Source organism: Macrotis lagotis, chromosome 8 (assembly GCF_037893015.1).
Source record: "Macrotis lagotis isolate mMagLag1 chromosome 8, bilby.v1.9.chrom.fasta, whole genome shotgun sequence".
NCBI lineage: Eukaryota > Metazoa > Chordata > Mammalia > Peramelemorphia > Peramelidae > Macrotis > Macrotis lagotis.
In genome coordinates this window covers 14565345-14589759 of record NC_133665.1, presented here as the reverse complement: position 1 = coordinate 14589759, position 24415 = coordinate 14565345, and the positions used below count along the sequence as shown (strand labels likewise).

The 24415-nt window shown below is 41.6% G+C and overlaps 2 protein-coding genes across 3 annotated transcripts in view; one reads left to right on the top strand and one right to left on the bottom strand.

Annotated features, from left to right (window-relative positions):
• The window catches only part of TXNDC11 (thioredoxin domain containing 11), a 58654-nt gene extending 52248 nt beyond the window's left edge, over positions 1-6406 (top strand). The window contains exon 12 of the mRNA XM_074196416.1: positions 3472-6406. Within this exon, the coding sequence (XP_074052517.1) occupies positions 3472-4102 (631 nt within the window). The 3' untranslated portion in view covers positions 4103-6406. The remainder of the gene's footprint in view (positions 1-3471) is intronic.
• On the bottom strand, positions 15-23091 carry SNN (stannin). 2 transcript variants are annotated; one of them, XM_074196418.1, is made up of 2 exons: positions 22561-23091; positions 15-7332 (listed from the first exon to the last, which is right to left on the bottom strand). In XM_074196418.1, exon 2 carries the CDS (start codon positions 7242-7244, stop codon positions 6981-6983), a length of 264 nt encoding a protein of 87 aa, XP_074052519.1. In that variant the 5' UTR covers positions 7245-7332; positions 22561-23091; the 3' UTR covers positions 15-6980. The 2 variants fall into 2 exon arrangements, with proteins under 2 accessions (XP_074052519.1, XP_074052518.1); XM_074196417.1 differs by lacking the exon at positions 22561-23091 and adding an exon at positions 21343-21462.
• Positions 23092-24415: the final 1324 nt, after the last annotated feature.

Below are 24415 nucleotides of genomic sequence, written 5' to 3'. Positions count from 1 at the left end.
ATGTGGCAGAATGATTTTCTTTTTTAGTTTTTTTTTTTTTTTTTGCAAGGCAAACTGGGTTAAGTGGCTTGCCCAAAGCCATACAGCTAGGTAATTAGTAAGTGTCTGAGACTGGATTTGAACCCAGGTACTCTTGACTCCAGGGCCAGTGCTTTATCCACTATGCCACCTAGCCACCCCAGAATGATTTTCTTAAAGTGATAGCCATCAAGGTTTGTTTGTTTTTTTAATTCCCTTAAAGCAAAAACAAAATAGTGACTTGGATTAAAAAGATATACAGAATGAGTGTAGATTTAAAACATTAATGAGATAAGTGTTCTTGTAGCCCTACTATACCCAAGACTTTTTTTTTTGCAAGGCAAATGGGGTTAAGTGGCTTGCTTGAGGCTACACAGCTAGGTAATTATTAAGTGTCTGAGACCTGATTTGAACCCAGGTACTCCTGACTCCAGGGCCAGTGCTTTATCCACTACGCCACCTAGCTGCCCCATACCCAAGACTTTTAATGAATATGATTCTTAGGAAGGAAATTGTACTTTTTAATGCTATCTGAACATCCTTGTTGTGATACTAATAGTTATCATCTTAAATTGATTTAAGGTTTGCAGGGACTTAACAGATATTTTCTTTTTTATCTTCATATTATCCTTGTGAAGTGGGTGCTACTATCCCCATTTTAAGAGATTGAGGAAACTGAATCTAAGAGAGATTAAGTGATTTTCCAAGGGCCACTAGCTAATAAGTGTCTGAGGCAGAATTTGAACTCAGGTTTTCCTTTCTTCAAGTTCAGCACTTTGGATTTATTCATTTCAGTGATTGTTTTCACATTTGCTTGCCATTCCTGGGATGAGTACTTAGAACACATTAATAGCCTCTTTTACAGCTTTATTCATTCTAGGAATGTATTAGAATGATGAATGATAAATTTGTTCATCCGAGATAAACAACAAAATTTTTTTAGATGAATTTTTCATAATGTTGGTTAGGCCTTACTTAGCACTCATTGCTTTCCTAGGAGAATGAATCAGCTTGTTAGCAGTAAACTGAAAGGTGCAGGGAATAGGGCAGGATGGGGAGTGGGAAGTCCCATAGAGTAAATGTTTTCCTTCCAGCTGTTATTTAATACTTCATTTTTCTATTGACAAGAATGTCCTATTCTAAGAAAAATCTTTTAAAAATCCGACAATTAACAAAAGAACTATAATAGGCATCTTTAAAAAATTCTATACCAAATCCCTTTATAATGTCATTCATTATATTTATACAACTCTTAATGCACTGGGCAAAATGACACAGCTATCTTTTGCTTCTGATTTTTATTTGCTAAAGGTCGAATTTGAACTCAGATCCTTCTGACTCCAGGGAATGACAAACATTATTTGTTTAGTAGAAGGAATAGTTTATCCTCTACAATATCTCTTCATGTTGCATTGACTTCTTATGATTTCTTAAGAGGTTATATGTTTTAATAGTAATTGGCATTTGACATTTTAGTTTTTGCAAGGCAGTGAGGTTAAGTGACTTTCCCAAGGTCACACAGCTAGGTAATTATTAAGTGTTTGAGGTCAAATTTGAACTCGAGTCCTCCTGACTCTAGGGCCTGTGCTCTATCCACTGTACCACCCAGCTGCCCCGGCATTTGACATTTCTTTAAGACCCTGTGTGAATATTATTTGATAAACATTTTTGCCAGAACAGCTTTATACAGTATGGACATTTTTGCCATGATTTTACTAATCAAAATGGTAAAGTGAAATAAATATGTCTAAAAAGGAACCTTTACAGCAAAGTTTGTAGAAAATTTCAGTGGAAAGGGAAATTTAGAGGCAGTTAGATGCTGCAGGCCCTGGAGGCAGGAGGACCTGAGTTCAAGTTTGGCCTCAGACACTTAATTTTTAGCTGTGTGACCTTGGGCAAGTAACTTTAAGCTTATTGCCATGCAAACCTCTCCCCATTCTCCCCAAAAAGGAAAGGTTAATTTATTCTAAAAAGAGAATATCTTAAGATATCAGAGTTTGTTTTTCTTTGTCCATTAAAACTTTGCATGGCATCTTATCTAGCACATTGTAAGACAGAAGCTTGAAACCAGGCCCCAGTTATTTTGCTAATACTTATTTGTAAAATTGTTGCTTAGATTTCTATATTATAGTCACCCTCTAAACAAATGATTTAACCACCTTTTAGGAAAACATTGTTTTCTGTTATACTAAAAAAGAATTGCAGATCACTGGATGTTAATGACATTTAAAAAGTAGTGAATACATCCCTTAATTTTATGTAATATTTGTGGTTGGAGTATGAAGATTCCAAGGTGTTACCTTGTTTTCTGTTATGGCCTGCGGGCCCACTGGAGTTTGCACAGCATTTTCATACATACACAGGGACAGACAGACACACAAACATCCATAGTAGAGAAACCTTTGTTTTTCAGTTCTTATTTAGAGTCCCTGAGTCTTTCTCCTCCTGGTAGATTGTAAGAAGCCAACCTCTCCGTCTGTCCCCCCCTCCCCCAGCTCCATTAAATAAAGCTGAGTAGCTTCTAACCAGTTCTTTTTGTGGACTTTTATCGAAATTTATTGAGCCTAAAGGGGGCCTTGGGTATGTTAATTAATAGACTTGAAACCTCCTAACACTGGTACTCTGTGATTAGCTTAGAAAGTCTTTTCCCATTAAAGCTTTTCTGAATTCGAGTGATTTTTTAAAAAAAAATCTTTTAGCTTTAACTGAAACTATAAACTCACCTTTTTTAGTTCTATTTGGAAAAGATGGGGTTTTGCCCTTAATGGGTTAGAAATTAGTAACATCCAGAGGCCTTATAACTGTAGCTTTAATGTAAATATGCCTTATGCTATTAAAATATGTTCCTGAAGTTGCATACAAATCATTGTACCAAGAGAAATTATTGCCAGAAAGAATGCAACAATCCTTTGTCAAATTCTAATTTTCATATATTTAATGCTCCTTTACTTGACCTAGAAACCAGTAGATTAATTACAGTATGATACTGTGAGGCTCAATAAGATACTGCAATATTTAGAAGTTTTCAAGGATTGTCCTAAAGAAGTTATAAGCCAAAATTCAACTCCATTATTCATAGGAGCATGGTTTTAAACATGTGGTAGGCATAGAAATACCATAGAGTAGACACAGATATTTCAGAGGAAAATTAAAATTGTTCTATTGTATTAAACTCACCACTGTCTAGCAGCATCCGCAACATTAAAATTTTCATTAATAACTTGTAGGCTTTTTGTCACCTATACAACTTTGTTGTCTAAATTTATGCCATAAATCTTTTTGCTTATATTATAAATTATAACATAGTAATCATACTGGATTTTTGCCCTCAGTTATCAAATGTAACCAGAAAATTTTTTTTTTAAGTTTTATAAATTTAAGTAAACTTTAATAGCAGACTAACTTCAGGTCTGTGTATGTCAGCTCTAACAGAAATACTGCCTTCTTTTCTAGGAAGGACTTGAGTGTGAAGTTTCCAGAAGACTCTCCCATCACCCTTCCCAATCTGCTGAAGTTCATTTTGCGTTACTCGGACCCCATTTCTGCCGCTGGGAGCTCAGCTGACCCCCAAACCAAAGAATGTCTTCAGAATGAGGCAGTATTACAGCAAGGACACATATCCCACTTAGAGAAAGAGATTCATAAATTAAGAGCAGAAATCACTACTCTTCACCAGGCTCAGGCCCAAGTGGAATCCCAGCTTTCAGATGCTAGAAGAGATAAACACAGACTGCAAAAGCAAAAACAAACACTGGAAAAGCAACATAGTGTTCTTCAACTCCACAGTGAACAGTTAGAGGCCCTCTATGAACAGAAAACCAGAGAACTGGAGGAGATGGCACAGAAACTTCAAGAATTAGCAGATGCATCAGAAAATCTTTTAACTGAAAATGCTTTACTGAAAATCTTGGTAGCAACAATGGAAGGAAAATTAGAAAATAAAGAAGAAACTGAAAAATCTAATATCCTACAAGGGACACTTTCTCATGAAACTGAACTTCAGTCACAAGACAACACAAAACTTGCCAGTAATATGAGTTCTCCCATGGCTTCTGAACAGAATAATGAAAATAGGACAGATTGATTTTTAAAATAATATGAAATCAGAAGGGACAGTTGTATACTGGGAAGATAATTTATGCAAATTTTATTGAAATTCATTGTAAATAAAAATTTTTCTTCAGTGATCTAGAAAATCAAAGTGGATGATCATTCATCTTGAGGAAACATTCCCTATGTAATGTATTGCACACACTTGGTAGGTTTGAGACCAAAACAGTAGTACAGGTCCTTTAGGGTAAGCATCTGGGGGGGGGGTCCATATTTAAGTGAGAATAACAAACAATTCTTGCATTTTCCTTACTATAGTTTTCTAATCATTCCTTTCCAATTGTTTAGCAAGTTTAAAAGTTATAAATCATTTTAGGGTTGCTTTGAGAGGTTAGTAAATCTTCAGACTACACAAATGATTGAAGGACTTAGAAGTTACATATTTATTGATTGCTAAGCATGGTAAAAGCTACTTTTTTTGCCTGGCATTTTATATCATTTTTATTGGTATTTCCATCCTTAAGCAGAGCTTTAGTGAGCAAGTATGGTAATACAACTATTCACCAAATATTGTTTACCTTTAAGAAGTCTGATTTTAAAAATAAAAAGCTAAGTTAAACCTTATCTCTGACCAAGTAGAGGAAAAAAATTATCTAAAATTTGGATAAAGGAACAGTATTTTAAAAATTTGTTGAATGACCTCAGCATACTCCATAAAGCATAAATGTGAAGTTGCCTTTGGATTACTTTGCCTAGCTATCTGAATCTAGGGACTGTTTTCTTTAATAGAGAAAAATGATAAAGAGGTAGAAAGCTTCATAAATTTTTGATGTGATTAACTAAATGACTGTCCATCCTAGGATTTTCTCATTTTCAGCTTGTGCACTTCTCCCTCTTTTTCCTTTCATCCCTTGGATGTTGATTCTCTCCTTAATTAATGATCTATTAGATTTGCACTTAACTAAACCTAGAGTGCTTTCCAGCATCTCCACCTTGGGATTCCAATGAAGTGTGACTTCATTAACCAAAATTTGGTATCCTCAAAATGTCCAATAAAACCTTTACTGAAAAGCTGGGGACCATGAACTTAAAATTTTTTTTGATAACTAAAATTACTTTATAATATTTAATGTATTTGATATTACACTTTTTAAATGATGATGGGGTACCATAGGTTTTATCAGATTGCCACAAGGGATCAAAGAAGGTAAAGAACCCTTGTAAAATTTAAATCCCTCCCATCAAAACAAAATTTCAATAACAGGAAGAATGATAGAAAATCCTTTTAATTTGATTTTTAAAACATTAATATTATTGGCTTAGTACATATTTGGTCTTCCCCATCACAGGTCTGTGCTTAGTAACTTTCATATTTTTATTTTCTCAATTCATAGTGGCTAATATTTAATGAATCTCAAAAAATGAAGTTAGGCACTGAATTTCTTTAAAACATTAACAATTAGAACTACTCACTGTGCCCTGTTAAATCTAAACTATTGCAAAATTAATACCAGTGAACGGTGACAAGACAATGGGTTGAAATTTGTTTTTGTTTTTTGAGGTGGGAAGCTGGTGATTTTGATTAAAGGTCATTATTTTGAAAATAGAAATCCTTACCTTCTAAATTTCATTAGTTATCCCTAGTGCTTGATAAGAATTAAATTATACACACATACACATACAGTTTCTGAATGAGCATGAGGATGCTTACCTATGGCTTACTACATGCTTGCTGAATTGTTTTTGAAGCCTGATTAGAGAATTCCAGTCATGCTTATACTAATTTGCTGAGGACAATAAAATTCAATATCTATTAGTGAGATAGTAACTAGAAATTGTTTCTGAGAAGAAAAAAAAAGACAAGCCCTTTTTGCCATACCCTTTCCAGTTCAGAAAACATTAAATAGCAGGAAATAGTCTCTTGTTATCTATGCTGGGGACAGTTGGGTTTATTTAGACTAAAAGTAGATTTTATATATTCACATGTAAATCATAGTATTTAGAGCAAGTTAGCACTAAGTAATGCCAGTTTGTAGGGAAAAGACATTTCTGTACTTGTAACATGCTTTTAAAAACACAGGAAAAACTGCTCTGCTGCTATAAATTAGCCTGGCAACCTTCTGGACTATCCCTGTGTAGATTACATATCCTTCAATGGCTTCCAGATAATACAGCAGCTTCCTTGCAATACAATTAATGTTAACAATATTCAAAGATAACAATAGCCTAATCTACCTAACAAAGGAGAGAGGCATGTTTTGTTTTGTTTTTTGCCTGTTGCTTCCTGCAATAGAAGCCAAATTCTAATAAAGCATCATCTCATTTTCTATAAAGTTAACCACAGGACTTAAAAACAACTGTTCTTTCTTTACATATTTACATTTGTGATTCCTAACTAGTAAGCTGATAGCTGACTTTCCACGATTAGAACCTTTTCCATGGTCATGGGGCTCAGTCTTTAGTACTGAGTTTTCCATCACAACAACTTCAGACCAGCAGCGCCATGTGCTATATTATTTCTTTTTAAGGAAAAACAAAAACAAGTGCTTCTGGTGCCTATTTACAGTTCACAGTTTTGTTAGCTAGTTCACATTACAGTAGTAGCTCCATCTAAAACAGGCTCAGCTAAACATTCAAGTAACAAAAATGCTTTGATTCCTTTTACACCAGCAGGGCTGGTCTATCCATTGCCTGCAATGGACAGTACCATAACAGAAGTTAACCAACTCCCAGGGCCAAGGAGTTAGGTTCAGAACACAGGTCTCAGTGCATGCAATAACAAAACCCAGCAAGACCATAATGTGAAATTTAAACTCGGTTCTTCTTAGAGAGCAGCATATCCAAATTGTTCTCTGGTTTTTCTGCTGGTTGGATAGATTTAGTACCCATGAGCATCTGGGTCAAGGGTTAGTTTAACCATGGACTTCTGTGCCATTAGGGGTCAGCTTGGCTTTTCTCTCCACACAAGGACCTTTAGCTGAATACTGGACCAAAAGGAAAGGTTCTTTGGTTTCTCCATCACCCACAATGCTCTCTTCGTCTTCTGACTGGCTGATTCGCTGTAGACGCAAATAACACCAACAGCCAAGGATCAAGGCCCCCAGGGCTGCGATGGCAATGAGAATGACAATAACTGTAACCACACCAGTGGTGGGGCTGTGGTCCATAATAGACATGGTCAGTTCTTTGGGACAGCTCACAGGTTAAAATGGTAGTCCTACCACTTCTGTGAACTTAACGTGGTCCTGTCTGCAAATGCATGTCCTGAAAGAAAAAGCAAGATATGAATTAGTGGAGCTAACATTTGCATTCCATTTATGTCCAAATAGTAGCAAAAAAAAAATTATATAATTACTTCAGGATTTTTTATTTGAATACATTTAACAACCATTTCCTATTATGGGCTATCCATCCACAGTAGGTTGCCCTCACTACAGTTATCAGATGAGTAGATCTTAGTCTTTAAATGATTGGATTTCCCACTCTTCAAGTGACATTTTTTCCTCTTACTTCAGAGGCCTTTTTAGATTAAGAAAAAAAGGGGCAGCTAGGTGGCGAAGTAGATAGAGCACTGGCCCTGGAGTCAGGAGTACCTGAGTTCAAATTCGGCCTCAGACACTTAATAATTACCTAGCTGTATGGCCTTGGGCAAGCCACTTAACCCCATTTGCCTTGCAAAAAACAAACCCCCCAAAAATAGATTAAGAAAAAAAAAAAAAGGCCAGCTACCAGAAAGAAGACTATTAGATGTAACTTTTAGCTAAGTAACAGACCATTAGGAATCAAATATATGGAAAGATTCAATAGTTCTAGAAGTTTTCTATGATTTAATGAAGCCATGCACAGTGTAAATAAATGGAGATAGTGATGATTTTACATTAGACATAAAAATGATTCAGTGGCTTTTTACTGTTTTTTGCAGATTAGCCAACAAATATTTGAGTATCTGGTACAACATACAAAAGTAAAAAATATAGTAGCTGCTAACAAGACACAGTCTGATGGAAACACAAGGTTTGAAGATCAAATAAGAACAAAATTGATCTGAAACATTTAATTATATAAAATGGGATGATAAGGGAAAGCTTCCAAAGGAGTGGGGCTAAGAAGCTGACTCTGAAAAACTAGTGGGTTTTAGATAAGCAGAGAAGATTCTAGCACAGGGAATGACAAAGTCTGAGAAGACAAGACATTACTTTGACTAGAACAGAATATTCATATTGTAGTGTGGAAAAACAAAAAAAACCTGAAAGCCCCTAGCTTCAAAGAGCTCACATTCTATCAGTTGAAATAATAAGTTCTAAATACATACAAAAGTAAGTACAGCTAATATTCTAGAAAGGAATGCTAGAAATAAGGGAAAGCCTCATGTAGAACATCTAAGCTGAACTTTGAAAGAAGCCAGGTATCCTTAAAGGAAGGAAAACATTCAAGAGAGCTATGTAATATTGTGCGTAAAGTACAGTAAGGTGGCCAGTTTGGCCAGTCTTTAGTGCACAAAGAGGGGTAATGTATAAGAAGACTGAAAAAGTAGACTAGCAGCAGATGGTGAAAGGCTTTCTTTCAATGCCAAGCAGGGATTTCTAGTTCATCTGTTTAGGTAAGAGGGAGCCAGTGGAGTTTTTGGTTGATAAGAGAGAAGTAGATTTGTGCTTTAGAAGCTGTGTGGAAGATGGATTGGAAAGAAAAGAGACTGACAGGAAGACCAGTTGGGAGGCTGGTGTAAAAAGCTTAGCCAAGAAGCTAGGGGAACTGAACCTAGGGATTCAGGCTGTAGGAGAGAAATGACTAGAAGGTGGAATCAACAAAACTTGACAACTGATTACATGGAGGAAAGAGTTGAGGATAAGCAAGGCTTGGGCAAATAGTGAAAACTTAGGAAGAGAAATATGTTCCTTGAAATAACAGCAAAAGCTGATATTTAAAGCTCAACTTCGAGGAACTGCTGCTATAAGGTATTCCATTCAAATCATTTTCACATACTCCAAAAAGATCAAACAGCTCTCTGCAAAGTAACCCCAAACTGGAAACTATGGGGAGTGTTTGCTCATTAAGGAATGACTATGCAGATTATCCTAAATAATGCTAAGTCTTTGTGATCCCACTGGGGTTTCTTGATAAAGATAATGGAATGGTTTTGCCATTTCCTTCTCCAGTTGATTTTACAGATGAGAAACTGAGGCAAATAGGATTAAGTGACTGGCCCAGGGTCACATGGCCAGTAAACTGAGGTCAGATTTGAACACCTGAAGAGGATTCTTTACAGGTGCAAGCTCAGTTCTCTATCACTGTGCCACCCAGCACCCAATGCAATATTATGCCATACGAAATAATGAAATGGATGGTCTTAGAGGAAACTAGACAGATTTGGACAGACTGGTACAGAGTGAAGTTAGTAGAACCATTTATACAATGACATTACAAAAAGAAAAACAAATGATAAACCTAACTCTGAAAGACTAGGACTGTGTTCAATGCAATTATTAAATCTAAGTGGAAAGGACTGAATATGAAATGTGCTACCCACCTGTCAGAACTGATGGACTTAAAATTCAGAACAAGCATATATTTTTTGAACATGAGCCAATGTGAAAATGTGTTATGCATACTTGTCATCAGGGTTTTATTTTACTTTTTTTGTATAAATACATTTTTAAAAACCCCAAATCAATTTCACATTCACCTTTTGATCCTCACAATCACCCTGAGATAGGAAAAAAAGATTGTTGCAAAAGGAATCTCTAAAACACTTGTAGATTTAGGGATTTTTAGAAGTACTTAAAAACAACTTGAACACTGAGGTGCCAATGATTGAGTCTAGCAAGGTTATTTCTAAATAGAGGTTCTGTTGGATCAGCTAGAGGGAATAGCTGCTTTGTAATCAACATCTTATTTTTAAAAAACCTTGATTTTATTTTCTTTTTTAGGGTTTGTTTTTTTTTTTTGCAAGGCAAATGGGGTTAAGTGGCTTGCCCAAGGCCACACAGCTAGGTAATTATTAAGTGTCTGAGGTCAGACTTGAACTCAGGTACTCCTGACTCCAGGGCCGGTACACTCTCTATCCACTGTGCCACCTAGCCACCCCTGAAAAACTTAATTTTAAAATGAATTCTCTATTACTAGTTTTCCCATACTAGAGAAAAAAAACTATAAAAACACAATTGTTCTTTCCCTTTGAGGTAAGGGCAGAAAAGGGTAGTGGAAGTGCCTGGGATTTGGGGTCAGAAGACTAGGATTCAAACCTTACATATCAATTACTAATTATGTAATTCTGGGCCACAAGCTTTGGGTCTGTTTCATCAAGGGAAACAGGATAATGGGGCTCACATTTCTATAATGCCCTCATGCTTAAGGTGGGTTTCCTCACATGGATCCTGTGAAGGTAATCAATTACTCCCATTTTACAGATGAGTTGTGACTTTTCAAGGACACAGGTATCTAAACCCAAGCTCAAACCTGCTTCTGTCTGGTGCTCTGTCCACTATACTACATGGTCTTGATTTCCAACCTGCCACACATGCTTAATGTGAGCATCAAGAGATAATAATATGACAGCATGAGGTAAATACAAGCTACTGTTTCTTTACTAATTGCCTAAGGCTCTGGAATAATTCCTTTCCTAAAGAAACTACAGTATGAAAATCAGTATAAAGAAGATGCAGTAAGACATTCTTATTAGAGCAAAGTAATCTAGGAAAAATTGATAAAGTACTACCCTGTTGGGGTAGAGACATGGATTAAGTTGGTATCTGAACCGAGCCTTAGAACTTCCTTTCTTTCTCCTCTCACTTTATCTTTCTTGAGGTTTCTCTGTCTTGGGGGGGGGGGGGTCTTAGTAATGTGAAAAGAAATAAATGAGAAAACAGAAAAGAACTTCCTCCAAGGAAGTTAAGAAATTACAGAGATGAGAGAGTGAATGTATTCCAGAATTGGGAAATGGGCTCGTAGAAGAGGGGATTTAAATGTTAAGTCAAATAGTACAGTTTACCTAAAATGTAATGAACAGGAAAGGGAACAGATTGAAACCATATGGGAGAGGGCCTTCTAAGCCAGGTTGATTTGGATTTGATCCTAGAGGCAGCATGAACAAAGGAGGTTTTTGAGGAGGGCAACTCCAGGCTCAGACATAATCTTAGGAAAATTACTTTTGTTGTTGTTTGTCCTTTGTTTTTTATTTATTTGAGGTAATGAGGTTAAGTGACTTGCCCAAGGTCACACAGCTAGGTAATTATTAAGTGTCTGAGTTTTGAACTCAGGTCTTCCTGACTCCAGGGCCCATGCTCTATCCACTGTGCCACCTAGCTGCCCCTGTCCTTTGTTTGTGAAGAAGACCAATGACATCACGAGATGATGTCTTGACTTGGTGGGTGAATTGTATTTTAAGGCAGAATTGCACAAAACTGTAAGTCTCACTCTTTCTTGCAATGTCATCCAAAGTCCAGTGGCAAGACAAAAGTCTTGGTGACTGGTGATGCTCCAAGATGCAGTGGAAGACCTTGGCATCTTTGATATCTGACCAAGCTCTAAGCTTAGTTCCACAGCACCATCTTCTGCCACCTTCATGGCCATTGGAACAATTTGTTCTCATCTGTCCATGTCACCAGGAGCAGTCTTTACATGCCTGGGGTAAACAGGCCCCTAATTCATGGAGGGGTTTGAGACCTGTCAGTTACTCTTATTTGTTGTAGCCAGGGTGTGACCCTGGAATAAAAAGGGGTCAAGGACATTTTACATCCTTTGGCTTTTTGGAGGCACAGCTAAGAGTTGAAGGCTGGGTAGATACCAAAAGTGGATGAGTAATCCTGAAAAGGACGCAGCGATGCAGCAAGTCTTCATACCAGAGAGGCAAAGCCTTGCTGAGAACCCCATACATCCCATACCCCAGAAGGTTACTTTATTAATTGCATGAATGATGGACCAGAAAGGGGCACATTCCACTAATGAAAAAGCTTGATGTTTATATGATGAAGGGGTAGGTGGTAGTAGTAAACCTGCAAACTGGAAGATGGTTTTTCACTTCCCTATTATTGTATATAACTCAAACATCATTTTTAAAGTATCCCCCAAATTTAAGGCACTATGGATAAAATGAAAAAAAAAAGACTGGGAGCAATTATACTGTGGTTATAGATTTCTTAATTTTGTATTTCCCACTTTTTTGCACTTGTCTTTGCACTCATTGTTTTGCATTTGTTACTAGTGTATTAAGTGATGTTTTGCCATGTTCTGACCAGAAATGGCTCAGAAAAGATTTTTGTTCAATGACAAATTCAAATTCAAAGTGATCCAGTTTGCAAAGTGAAAGGAAATCGTGCTGCTGAATGTCAGTTTGGTCCTCCTCCAATTGAGAAAATGATCTGAACTGGCTACTACAAGAAGAAACCCTATTGAAAACACCATGGCAGAAGAAGGCCATAAGAGGCAAGGCAGCAAAATGGCCTAAATCAGAGAGGGAATGGAAGAGAGGGATGGAATACCAAAGGACAATTGGAATTCCTGTGTCCATCAAGATGGTTCAGCAGGAGGCAAGAAGAATTGTTGATGAACAAGAGGTGACTGATTTCAATGGAGGACATAATTGATGCTTCAGGTTCATGAAAAACAATGGACTAAACTTCATCCATGTATCAAACTTGCCCCCCCAAAATACCTGGAAGCTATGAGCAGAAAGTCCTTCAATTTCATGATGAATAAAAAGTTCAATAACTTTATGTAATACATTTTTTCAATTTTTGTGACCCCAATTAAGGTGCATCTTCTACATGGGGACATACATTAGTTAAAATGCCTGAAATTGGGAGTTGGAATTATAGTCAAGGAAAAAAGGCTGAGATCAAAATTTTAGGGGACTAGGACCAGGACATGGCTAATGATCCCACAAAACAAACTGAGGAACGGACAGAAAGGAAAGGATTGATGAGGGAAGCTCATGTCACAAAAAGTGAAGGCAGACAGAGAATACAAAACATCAACATCAATGGATCTGGAGAGCTGTTTCATCCAAGTGCCAACATTTGACTGGTTAAAAGGTCCACTGTAAAGACATAAATAAGAAGCAAGTGGGAGGTGAGAAAAACGAGGCAGTGCAGTTTTTCATACAGGAGAAAGAAGATATACAGGACAAAAATCTGAGTGGGTAGTGGGGCCAAAGTGAACATTTAAGGACAGAGAAGATAAAGGCAACTATCTGGCAACATAGAAGGTACCAGTGGTATAAGGAGAGAGAAGAAGAGAATCAGGTTGGAGCAAGCTCTTAGGAGGCTAGAGCAGGAGGATCAAGGACACAAGGAGAGGCTCAGATCATACAGGAAGATCTGTGTTCTCACTGATCTGGAGGTTCTCTCCAATTCTGATCACGTTCTGACTACAGATGGTTACATCCATTTCGTTAATGTAGCCAAAAACCTAAAACACCCAAAGGGCAGTCAATCTTCTGATAATGAATTCCAATCTGAGCTAAGTCACTGGCCCATATTCAAAGCCCTTCTAACCCAGTAGGATCTGCTGCTAGATCTGTAGTCCAGAGTTCAAGGTCATGTCTCCATGCCATAAAATATATGTATTTTAACTAAGACTTAAACAAAAGAAACTCTTCTTTCCTGAATGGAGAAAAAAAGGGAGCACGATAAATGCATTACAAACTTGCTTTGAAAACCATGATAATTCTGCTAGTAAACTACAGTGTCAGTATTAACCTTGAATTCACAGATGAAGAAACAGATATAGAGACTATTTACACAGCTATTGTGTTAGATATGGGACAGAGACCCAGGTTTTCTTTCTCAAAGTTCAATGTTAAATTGGAAGCAAAATTAATTATGAAAAATAAAGAACTACTTTGCAATAGTTGGAAGGTGATAGTTATGTAAACTAAGAAAAGATGACAGACAGAACTCCAAATAATAAAACTTTAAATTAATTGGATGTGGTGGAGGAAAGACTGAACTTGAGTGTCTAGAAGGATGGTATAAATAAATTCTAGTATTCTAAATACCTACAAAATGCCCCAAGCATGTTGTCTTCCAAATTAGAATGAGATCCTTAAGGGCAGGAACTTTATTTTGCCTTTCTTTTATCCCTAAAACTTACTTTTTGACATTGTTTAATAAAAACGTGTTGACTGACTAACCTGATTTTCTTGGTTATCTACCCATCATCTATTTTTTGTCTTTTCTCCTGCCAATAAGACTCCTGAGGTTAAAAAAGGTTTTCCTTGCTAGATTTTCCTTTCGAATGTTCCTTCATGTTGTGTTGATTTTTAATGTTGTTTATCTGAATGATTTTAAATTGATAAAGTTTCAGAAAAACCTGGAAAGATTTATATGAATTCATACAAAGAAAAGTGAGCAGAATCTAGAGAACACCATGCACAGTAATAGCAATACTGAAACTCTGGTCAAGTGTGAATGACTCAGCTATTCTGATCAAGATAATGTGCCAGGACAGTTCCAGAGGACACATAATGAAAAATGCTATCCACCTCTAGAAAGAGAACTGAATCTATATTTAAAAACTTTAAAATTTTTCTTTATTTTTTTTTTTGCTTTTGTCTGTTTTCTTCTGCAATTTGACTAAAATGGAAATGTTTATATGACTTCATATGTATAATTTTTTTCCTTAGTTTTTGCAAGGCAATGGGGTTAAGTGCCCAAGATCACACAGCTAGGTAATTATTAAGTGTCTGAGTCTAGATTTGAACTGACTCCAGGGCTGGTGTTCTAGCCACTGTGCCACCTAGCTGCCCCCTCATATGTATAATTGATATCAAATTGCTTGCCTTCTCAAGAAGGAAGAGGAGCAGTTGGGAGAAAAAATTTAGAACTCAAAAATTTTTTAAATTAATATTAAATTTTTTACATGAAGTTGGGAAATATTTAATGAAATAAGTATATATCTACATATCCACTTGCACAATATAAATATATTAACATATACACATCTATGTACACATATTTGCACATATATATGTATTACACACACACAAATAAATTCTTGTTGCCTGAGTGATGAGGCCAGATATCCACTTGGACCATAAGGAAGATAGAGAACACACGAACACACACACACACACAAAATGCTCATTGTGTGAGATCTGTCTTTGCTCATTTATGACAAGAATCTGTTTCAGGTTCTCTGCTTCTCCAGGTGGGATGGTGACTGGTTCTACAAATTAAGATGTTCACCCAATCTGCTTTGCTTAGGTCATTTCTGTCCTCTTCTCCAGAGCTGCTGACCCTAAGCTTCACATCCTCAGCTCCTAACCCATAAAGGCTTATGGCTAAACACCCGGTGCTTTTGAATCCTGAGATAAGGAAGGGACACCAAGAAGACACCTCTGCAGATCTACCAGAACAGCTTTCTGCCCATCTGTATAGAACATTTTTCCTAGAATTTTACCCAAGCCCCCCCCCCATCTCTTTTTTTCGTTGGTCCGGAAGCAACGACAATCCCTTCACATTTCATAGAGCCAATCCCAGCCCCAGTCTTTCTTCTCCTAGCTGGGCTCAAAAACAGGGCCATGTCTTGACCTTAGTGGCATGACAGGCGGGGCACCACTACTCACTCCTCTGGAAAGAGAAGCAAATTAGACACCAGCCTGTTTCTATTTGGAGAGGCAAAAACAGGAGGGAAATCAAGCATGTGTCCTGGAGCTGGCAGGAAATAGGAAATCAAACAATGGAAATAAGATCAGCAAGGACAAGGGAAAACCTGGCCAAAACCACCTCCAATTAAACCAATGTCTTCCATGTAACTAGCAAGTAGCTGAAAGGAGCCAGGATATGAGGGAGGAAAAGGAAGGGACTCAGTTAAAGAGGGATTCACCCAGTCCAACAGCTTAGGTTGGTTTCCCAGAAGCCAGAAGGAATCAGTGTTCAGAAGAGGCAGGAGGATTCTCATTACATCAATTCTCACTGTTGCCTCCAATTTGGAGGGAGACATGGGGAGCCCTCCTCTATTGTGTAGGGAGCTGGAAAGTGACACTTTTGAAAGGTTTATCTGACCCATCTGACAACCCAAGTAGCTCTAAAGACTAAGTCTTTCAAAGCAAGGATGCTTCACTTTTTTCATATCATGAGTTCCCTTTGGTAGTTTACTTTAAGTCTATGGGCTCCTTTTCAGAACTTTTTAAAATGTCTAAGATAAAACACAATTATCCTTATTACAGTGAGACAGTCCCCATCATAGTTTTGATATATCTCTGGTTGGTGTAAGAGATTTAATGGAAATTTTGTGGAAGCTGCAGGACATGAGAAGGATAGCCGATAACACAAAAAGTTTAGAAATTCAGAAATGCATAAAAGATCATTATAGCATTGAATAATATCAACTCAAATTTTACAAAAAGGTACACACATAAAACAAAAGAAAAGGAAAAAAAATTGAGACTTCATTTCTGGTACACAGGGAAGGGCCAAAAATTTTTATGTGGATTTTCCAGATCCAGGGAGTTGCCACATGCCTAAAGCTCTCTCTGCAAAAGGGATATCTGTACATAGATTACAAAAGAAAGCAATTATAATTATATTTATCAAAATATATATATTAAAAGTTTATGAAACCTAGATTAAGAATTTTTCATTCAAAGATTCTATCTTTACTATCATAAACACACACACAAGCAAAAGAGGGTAAAGAGAGGGCAGCTCAGGTTTGTGTAAAAGTGACCCTTTGCCTATTAAAGCTGGTTAGCCCAGAGGGCAGACATTTGTCCTCCAAGGCAGGCTCCAGCTGGCTGCAGGTTCCCTACTACAGAGGGCTGGGGGTGGTTTCAAAAAACTTCTGATCTCTGCTCTGGGCCAGGTCCCATTGCTAAGTGGGCCTGTCTGCCCTGGCTCCCAGGAAACAAAGAGTGAGACAGCCATTAGAATTCTGCCTCGTTCCCAAGGGTCCTGACAATCTGTTGCTACAAAGCAGCCCAAAAGAGGAAGCAGGGTGTGAGAAGCGAAGGGGCTGCCGAACTAACCACAGGCAAAGCTAATTGGGAAGCTCAATCAGCTGGAGAGACACAGAGAGAGACAGACCGGGGTGGGGGGGGGGGGGAGAGGGAGGGAGAGATATGCACAGAACACAAGGTTATCTGTGAGAAGAACTGAAAAACTCTGACCCTTCGGAATTAATGCTGGGGGAAGGGAAAAGGAAGTTGCAGAAGTGGTCATGCAGAGGAGGTCAGAAAGCAGGGGTGGGCAGGACAGGGCAGCTCCCTAGAGACTTTTAAATGCCACACAGCTTATCTCAATGGCTTGCCAGGTTTCAGAGGTTACTAACGATTACCTAAAAGTCAAGAAAACTTTTCTTCTACCAGGGATTGGATTTGGATTTGGAGTCAAATAGGCAATGACTTAGGTCTTTGGATAAATCTCTTCATCTCTGTGGGTCTCAGTTTCTTGTTTTGTCAAGTTAAATAGGTCACTTCTTGATCTAAAAAAGAATATTATGTAGCATTTCTAAGATTGGCAAAGTGCTTTATATAGCTTGTCTCATTTAATATTCACAACTCTGTGAGGCTAGTGATATTATCTCCATTTTATAGATGAGGAAACCAAGGCACAGAAAAAATCAAATGACCTGTCCAAGATTACATAACTAGTGTCTAAGGGAAAAACAACTCAGTTCTCTCCATAATCTATCCTCTAAGTTAGAGCTGAATTCACCAGATTTGGATATTTGGAGGACTGATGAAAATTCCAGCTCAGTCATAAGTGTGATGACATTAGGCAAGTTACTTTTACCTTAGAATCTCTTAATATAATTTATATTTATATTATAATTAATTATAAAATAATAAACTTCCTTATTTATAATATGAGGTTTGTACTGCATGACTGATCCAGGGTTCTTCCATCTCTAATACTAAGACCCTGACCCACCCCTTAACTGTGTTGTTACAGAACTCTCATATTAGTAAGGCTGGACCAGACCTTCAGGCTGCAAATAGTTCCTGAGAGTTCTAGAGAGTTGGGGCCTTTTATGGAGAGATTCCAGAAACAGACCCTACAACTACACATCCTTCAGGATTCTGTTTATTTATAATTGAGATTTTGAGCAACCCTCCTATCCAGAAATTTATCTTCATGAGATGCAAAGGAAAGAAATGATTGCATCCATTTTAAAAATGTGAACTTTTTGCACCCAAGTAATTTGCATGTTGTATTTCCCATTGCATCTTTTTAGAAATGTAAGCTCCTTGAGCACAGGAATTGGGTTTTGAGATTTCCTCCCCCTTACTTTGTAACCCCTAGAGCTTCACAAAGTACCAGAGCACTTAACTAAGCTGATGGCATGCCAATCAAGGTTTGAGAATTTAAGGAGTGGTAAAACTCACCACCACAGAGCTGGCACAGGAAAAAGATGAATCAATCAATATCTCACAATCAAGCTCGCTCGAGCTTGCGCTTGCGCTTGCTCTTGTGTGCGCGCTCTCGCTCTTTTTCTCTCTTTCTCTCTCTCTCTCTCTCTCTCTCTCTCTCCCCCTCCCTCCTTATTTCAGAGATTAGACCTCTCCCCCTTGAATGAAGGGAAAGTCTCACTTCCAACCCAAACTCAGGGCTGAACATTTTCCACTGGACCTGGAGGTCATGAAGACTCAGCTTGCTGAGTTCAAATCTAGCTGTGAAGCTCTGAGCAAATCACTTAACCCCATTGTCTCAGTTTCTTCATCTGTGAAATGAGCTGGAGAAGGAAAACCACTTCAGTCTTTGCCCAGAAAATCTCAAATGAGGTCACTAAAAATGAGACATGATTAAAAAACACTGAACAATGCTATGTGTTGATTATCATCTCTGTAATAATATATTCTAGAATTTTGTCAGGATTCAGTCAGAATCGTTGGCCTTTAACCAAAGACCAACAAACACTGGCCTTTGTTTAAAATGTCTTTTTTTCTTCCCCTACTGTGTTCCTCTTCCCCTTTTAAAAAATTATGAAAAAGTTATGACTTTGTCAATCTTTATGAAGGCCTTCTGAGGAATTCACCAAGTCAATTGGAATGGGATAGAAAATGAAGTCTGGTAAGTATCACACCAAATCCTTCACAGTAGCCAGAGTTAGATTCCCACATTCCCTGGAAAAGGACCAGTGACAATGAAAAACATATATACTTTTACTATCTACTTTGTAGGATTAGTGTGAAGAATGGCCTTTATTTAAAAAGTACTGTAAAATGCTTTATCTATGTGAGCTATTAAGATATCTAATACTATATGTTTAAATACCCTGGAGGAGCTATAAATCAGCTACTAAGAGAAAGGGGGCTTCTTCAAGCCAGGCCAAGACTGTGAAGCAAAGTATAGTTATCATTTCTTTCATATTTAACCTAGCATCTTCCTTAACCCCTTTCTCCTCTGCAAAAAACAAAAAACAAAAAAAACCCACAAAACACAACAAAACAAAATAATCCTAATGTTCAAGACTTTTCAGGGCCATAAATACTCTGTCCTTTTTTCTACCTCCTCCAAAAGCTTGGAGCTGGAATGAATTTTGCTAGGAAATGGATTCCTAACTGTGAAACATATTTGCATTTTATTTAGGTGCTCCAAGAAACAAAAGGGAAAACAAAGGAGATATTGCCCAATGACCAATGAAAGCATTAACTGGGAAAAGAGGTAGGGTCTGACATCTTTAAAACCACACAATCTACTCCATTTAAGTGTTCAGGATTATTTCTTAGCAAGGAACAATCTTCTGGATGGGCCTTAGTATCTCCAGGCAGAAGCTGTATAGGTATTGAGTTTGCAATCCACACCAGATGCAACAGTAAAGGGCCTTTCTCCTCATTATCCTTTCTGGCAGATTTTTCCTCTCCCTCCCCTTGGAGCTAGCTCATTAGGATTAATCCCCAGGAGGTTTCCAAAATGCTAGTGGGATTCTAAATTCTGCAAATAGAACTCTCCATCCCTGGAGCTTCCACTGTCATTTTAACTTAGCTCAGCTCCCACCAACAGGGCTGGCTTGCTGCAGGAGCCCAGGCTTCTTCCTCCTTGACTCTGTCCCTTGGGTTCTTAAAGGGCAGTTTCAGCCACAACCCTGTAACCAAGTCATTTGGGGCTGGTTTGCATTAAGTAGTTCACTGATTGATTGGCACACTGGTAGGGGTGCTGGAGCAGATTTTACAGAGAAAAATCAAGAATTATTGTTAAATTCCAAAATCAGATGTAATTTACCTCTGGATTCTTTGCATTCTTTGAATGCAAACCGAATGACAGCAGTAGGAGGTACAGGAAAGGAGATCAAGTTTTCCTCTAAAAAGTACCCAAAGTAGGTAAAATAAAACTTAATAGGGAAAGTTATACACAGTTCCTCTACTGTGTCACCTGCCATCCTGCTAACTTCCTCTCTTTGCCTCTTCAAACACTCAAAACTGTAATTGGGTGGATAACTGCTACAATAGGAAGGGCTGTGTCACCTTGGACTGGCTGGGGTGGGCTAGTCCCCGTCCGGGAGGGAGGCAGAGGCCCAATACTTGGCATAACCGACCTAACACACAGTACCCTCAAGTCTATTTTTCCTCATAAGAGCCTGATTATTCTGAGGCTAGAAGAGAAGGCAAGAGTTCAAAGTCTTCCTGCGACATCCTGGCCGTGGGATCAGCACCAAGCCTTTCGGGGCCCCGAGGGGCCAACCTGCGTCCTGGGCTGGAGTTTGCAAACCAGAAAAGGGGCCCTTCGAGCGGCGGCATCCCAGGCCTGGCCTCCCCACCTCCCCGAGCCCACCCCTGGAGGCCAGGGAGCCAGGTGGAGGTGCTCGGCTTCCACTACGGTCCCATCCTCCAAGGACCCGGAGCCTTCGCCCGGGGCCGGTCCGTGGCAGGAATCCACTGACCCTTCGGGACGCTTCCCCGGACCCCGATGCCAATCAGCAGCCAGCCCCGCGCCCCAGGGCACGGGGAGTGCCCCGCCTCCGCCCCCAAGGACGGGCTGGGGGGGCCCGGGCTTCGGGAACGTCCCGGCCCGCCCGAACCAGGGGGGCGGCGACCCCGGGCCCGAGGGAAGGGGGCGGCTGAGCCTGGGGGCGCAGCCCGAGCCGCGGCGCCGCGCAAGGAGGGGCTTTGGGGAAGCGAGCCCCGGCTGGAAGTCGGCCCCGGCCCCGGCCCCGGCCCCGGCCCCGGCCCGCGCCGCAGACAGCGCCGCTCCCCCTCCTCCTCCTCCTCCTCGCCGCCGCTCCCTTTGTCCCGACCTCTCCGCAGCGGGCCCGGGGCCGCAGGAACAAAGACCCCCAGCAGCCGCGCCCCCCGCGCCCCGCCACCACTCCCCCGCCGCCCCCGGCCCCCGCGCTCACCCGGCGCTGCCCACACGCGGCCGCCTCGGCGCTCCCTCCGCCCCGGGGCTCGGTGCCGGCCGTGCGCCCTCCCGGCAGGGGCGGGAGCCGGCGCGGGGGGGAGGCCGAGAAGGAGGGCCGGAGCCGCCCGAGAGGAGCTCTGCGGGGCCCGAGCCGCCCCGCGCCGCCTTATGGAGGGGGAGGGGCGGGGCGGGGCCGGGGCCTCGGCCAATGGGAGCGCGGCGCCCGCGGCCCACGGCCCGAGGAGCCCGGCGGGGAGGGCGCGGCGGGAGCCGGTCACGTGGAGCGGCGGGGGGGCTGCGCGCGGGCCGCCGGGGGGCGCGGGGAGGGGGCGGGGCCGCGGGAGGGCCCGGGAGCCGGGCTGGGGCTGGGGGAGCTGGAGGGGGAGGGGCTGGGGCCGCCGGAACAATAGAGGGAAGAATGGCTGGGGGAGGGGAGGGGAGGGGAGGGGGGCGGGGCCGGAGGGGGAGGCGGGCCCGCCGGTCAGGGGGCAGCACTCCCACACAGAACTTGCGGGGTGCGCGCGGCGTGTCCGGGGCCCTGCACCCCGACCTCAGAGGGAAGGCCCGGGGAGCTGCGCCGCGAGGCCGGCCCCATCCCCTCCCCCGAGGGGGCTGCCCTTAGCTTCTCCCTTTCTCAGCCCTTGCACACCTGCAGGGGGAGAAGAGGGGCCGAAGCCACCTCGGAGGTCGCCGCGGGTCCCCCGGGCCCGGGGGTCAGCCCGCTCCCCCAGGCCCCCGGCCCCGGGGGTCAGCCCGCTCCCCCAGGCCCCCGGCCGCGGGGGTCAGCCCGCTCCCCCAGGCCCCCGGCCGCGGGGGTCAGCCCGCTCCCGCCCCGGGCCCCGGGGGTCAGCCCGCTCCCGCCCCGGGCCCCGGGGGCCAGCCCGCTCCCCCAGGCCCCCGGCCCCGGGGGTCAGCCCGCTCCCGCCCCGGGCCCCGGGGGTCAGCCCGCTCCCCCAGGCCCCCGGCCCCGGGGGTCAGCCCGCTCCCCCAGGCCCCCGGCCGCGGGGGTCAGCCCGCTCCCGCCCCGGGCCCCGGGGGTCAGCCCGCTCCCCCAGGCCCCCGGCCCCGGGGGTCAGCCAGCTCACGCGCCGGGGCGCCGGCACGGTCAGAAGTGATGGCTTTTGTGAGGAGGAGGCAGAGTTGAATCACCAGGATCGCAGGATAATCAGATGAAACTTCGAACGCCCCAGATTCCCCTCAGTACCCCCCCCATCACCTGATTCTTGAGCTGCTAGCCTCAGGTCTGCATCTGGCTCTGAGCATGACCTTGGACAAGTCACTTTTCCTCCGTGGGAGCGGTGTCCTTCTCTCTGAAATGAGAGCGCTGGATTGGGTTATCTCAGAGGCTCGGTCCTGCTTTGGCTTTCTCTATAAATCCCAATGACTCAACCTTTATGGCTGGCACTTCCAGGTAGTTCTATTATCCTTTGTTCCTCCCTAGAGGACCGTATCATGTGAGAGATTTCTAGGCTTCCACCAAGCTTTCGGCTTCTGAATGATTGATTCTTCATCCTCCCTCACATGGATGGGGAGAGGTGAGTGTTAAATGCAGAAAGAGATAGAAGAGCATCATTAGAACCAGCCTCTCCGTCCCCACTGGGGACTTAGCCAGGAACGAAAAGAAATCCACTTCTTTTTTAGAACTCCGGGTACCTCTCTTTTTGAGGGAATTACAGATGTGAAATGGCGCCTTCTTTTTTTCTGAAAGTTGATTTGTATGGTGATAGGCGGAATAAAACTGTGATCTCTGGTATCCTCCATCGGCCGTTGCAGAAAAGAAGGTGGAGTCGGAACGGCTCCGCTCGGTCTGCCGGGCCGGGCTGGGCCGGTCAGGTATGGGCCGGGCTTAGTTGGGCCGGGCTGGGCCGGGCCGGGCGGGGCTCGGCTCGGCTCGGCCCGGCTCGGCTGGGGGGGGGGGGGGGCTTCAGAGCACTGACCGGCAAGTATGCCTTTTGTAAGAGGTATACTTTTTCAGACATGACCAGTGTTTTAGGATTATAGATTTCGGGATCTCTGAAGACATTTTATCTTTATCTTTTATCTTATATATGAAGAAACAGAAAGAAGTCAGAAGATCTGGGTTTGAAACTTGTCTCTGTCACACATAGAATTATAGGAAAGTGACTAATAAACATTAGAAAAAAAGAACATTAAGACAACTTTTTTTTTAATTAAGACACTGTTTTTGAAAACACAAGTTGGGAGATCTATGTAGGGAGCAGAAAAAGTAGAACTCTCCGGACTTGAACTAATCTCATAGACAACTTCAAAGTCTTTCAGTTTCCTTTTCACCCTGGCTTCCCCATCCTCCTCTCTCTGGAGTTCCAGGACAAAACTGAAACGGGTTCTTCACATATAGCCAATTCTCTTTAAAAAGACAGCTGAAGGGGTGGCTAGATGTCTAAGTGGATAAAGCACCGGCCTTGGAGTCAGGAGTACCTGGGTTCAAATCCGGTCTCAGACACTTAATAATTACCTAGCTGTGTGGCCTTGGGCAAGCCACTTAACCCCATTTGCCTTGCAAAAACCTAAAAAAAAAAAATGACATTTGAAGCACAAAACCTAACCCCCCACCCCCACCCCAGGGTTAGGCCTACATTGGACTAGTCCTTTGCAGTCTTTATTAGTAGTGTGGTGACCAGGGTACAATGCTCCCTGGGCAGATTAAGGCAAGCCTGGCACAGTCATAGAATTGTAAGATTTTTAAGCTGGGGAGGACTTTAAAAATCATTTAGTGTCATCCTCTTGTTTTATAGATGAGAAACTGAGGCCAAGAGAATAGAAGGCACTTGCTTAAATCACATAACTAGTTAGAGACAGAATTAATACCATAATATAGTATTGTATAGGCATATTTGATGTAGGACAATGCAGTATTATTCCCAAAAGCTAAAGAACTGAGAATAAAGTTGCCTTAATTCAACATAGCCTGGATCCTCATAACCACCTCATGAGATAGGCACTTCAGATAATATCTACATTTTGGATGAGAAAACTGAGGTTTAGTTTAATTGTCATCTAGGGTCACATAGCTAGAAAGTAGTAGAGCCAGCAGTTCAACCCAGGTTTTC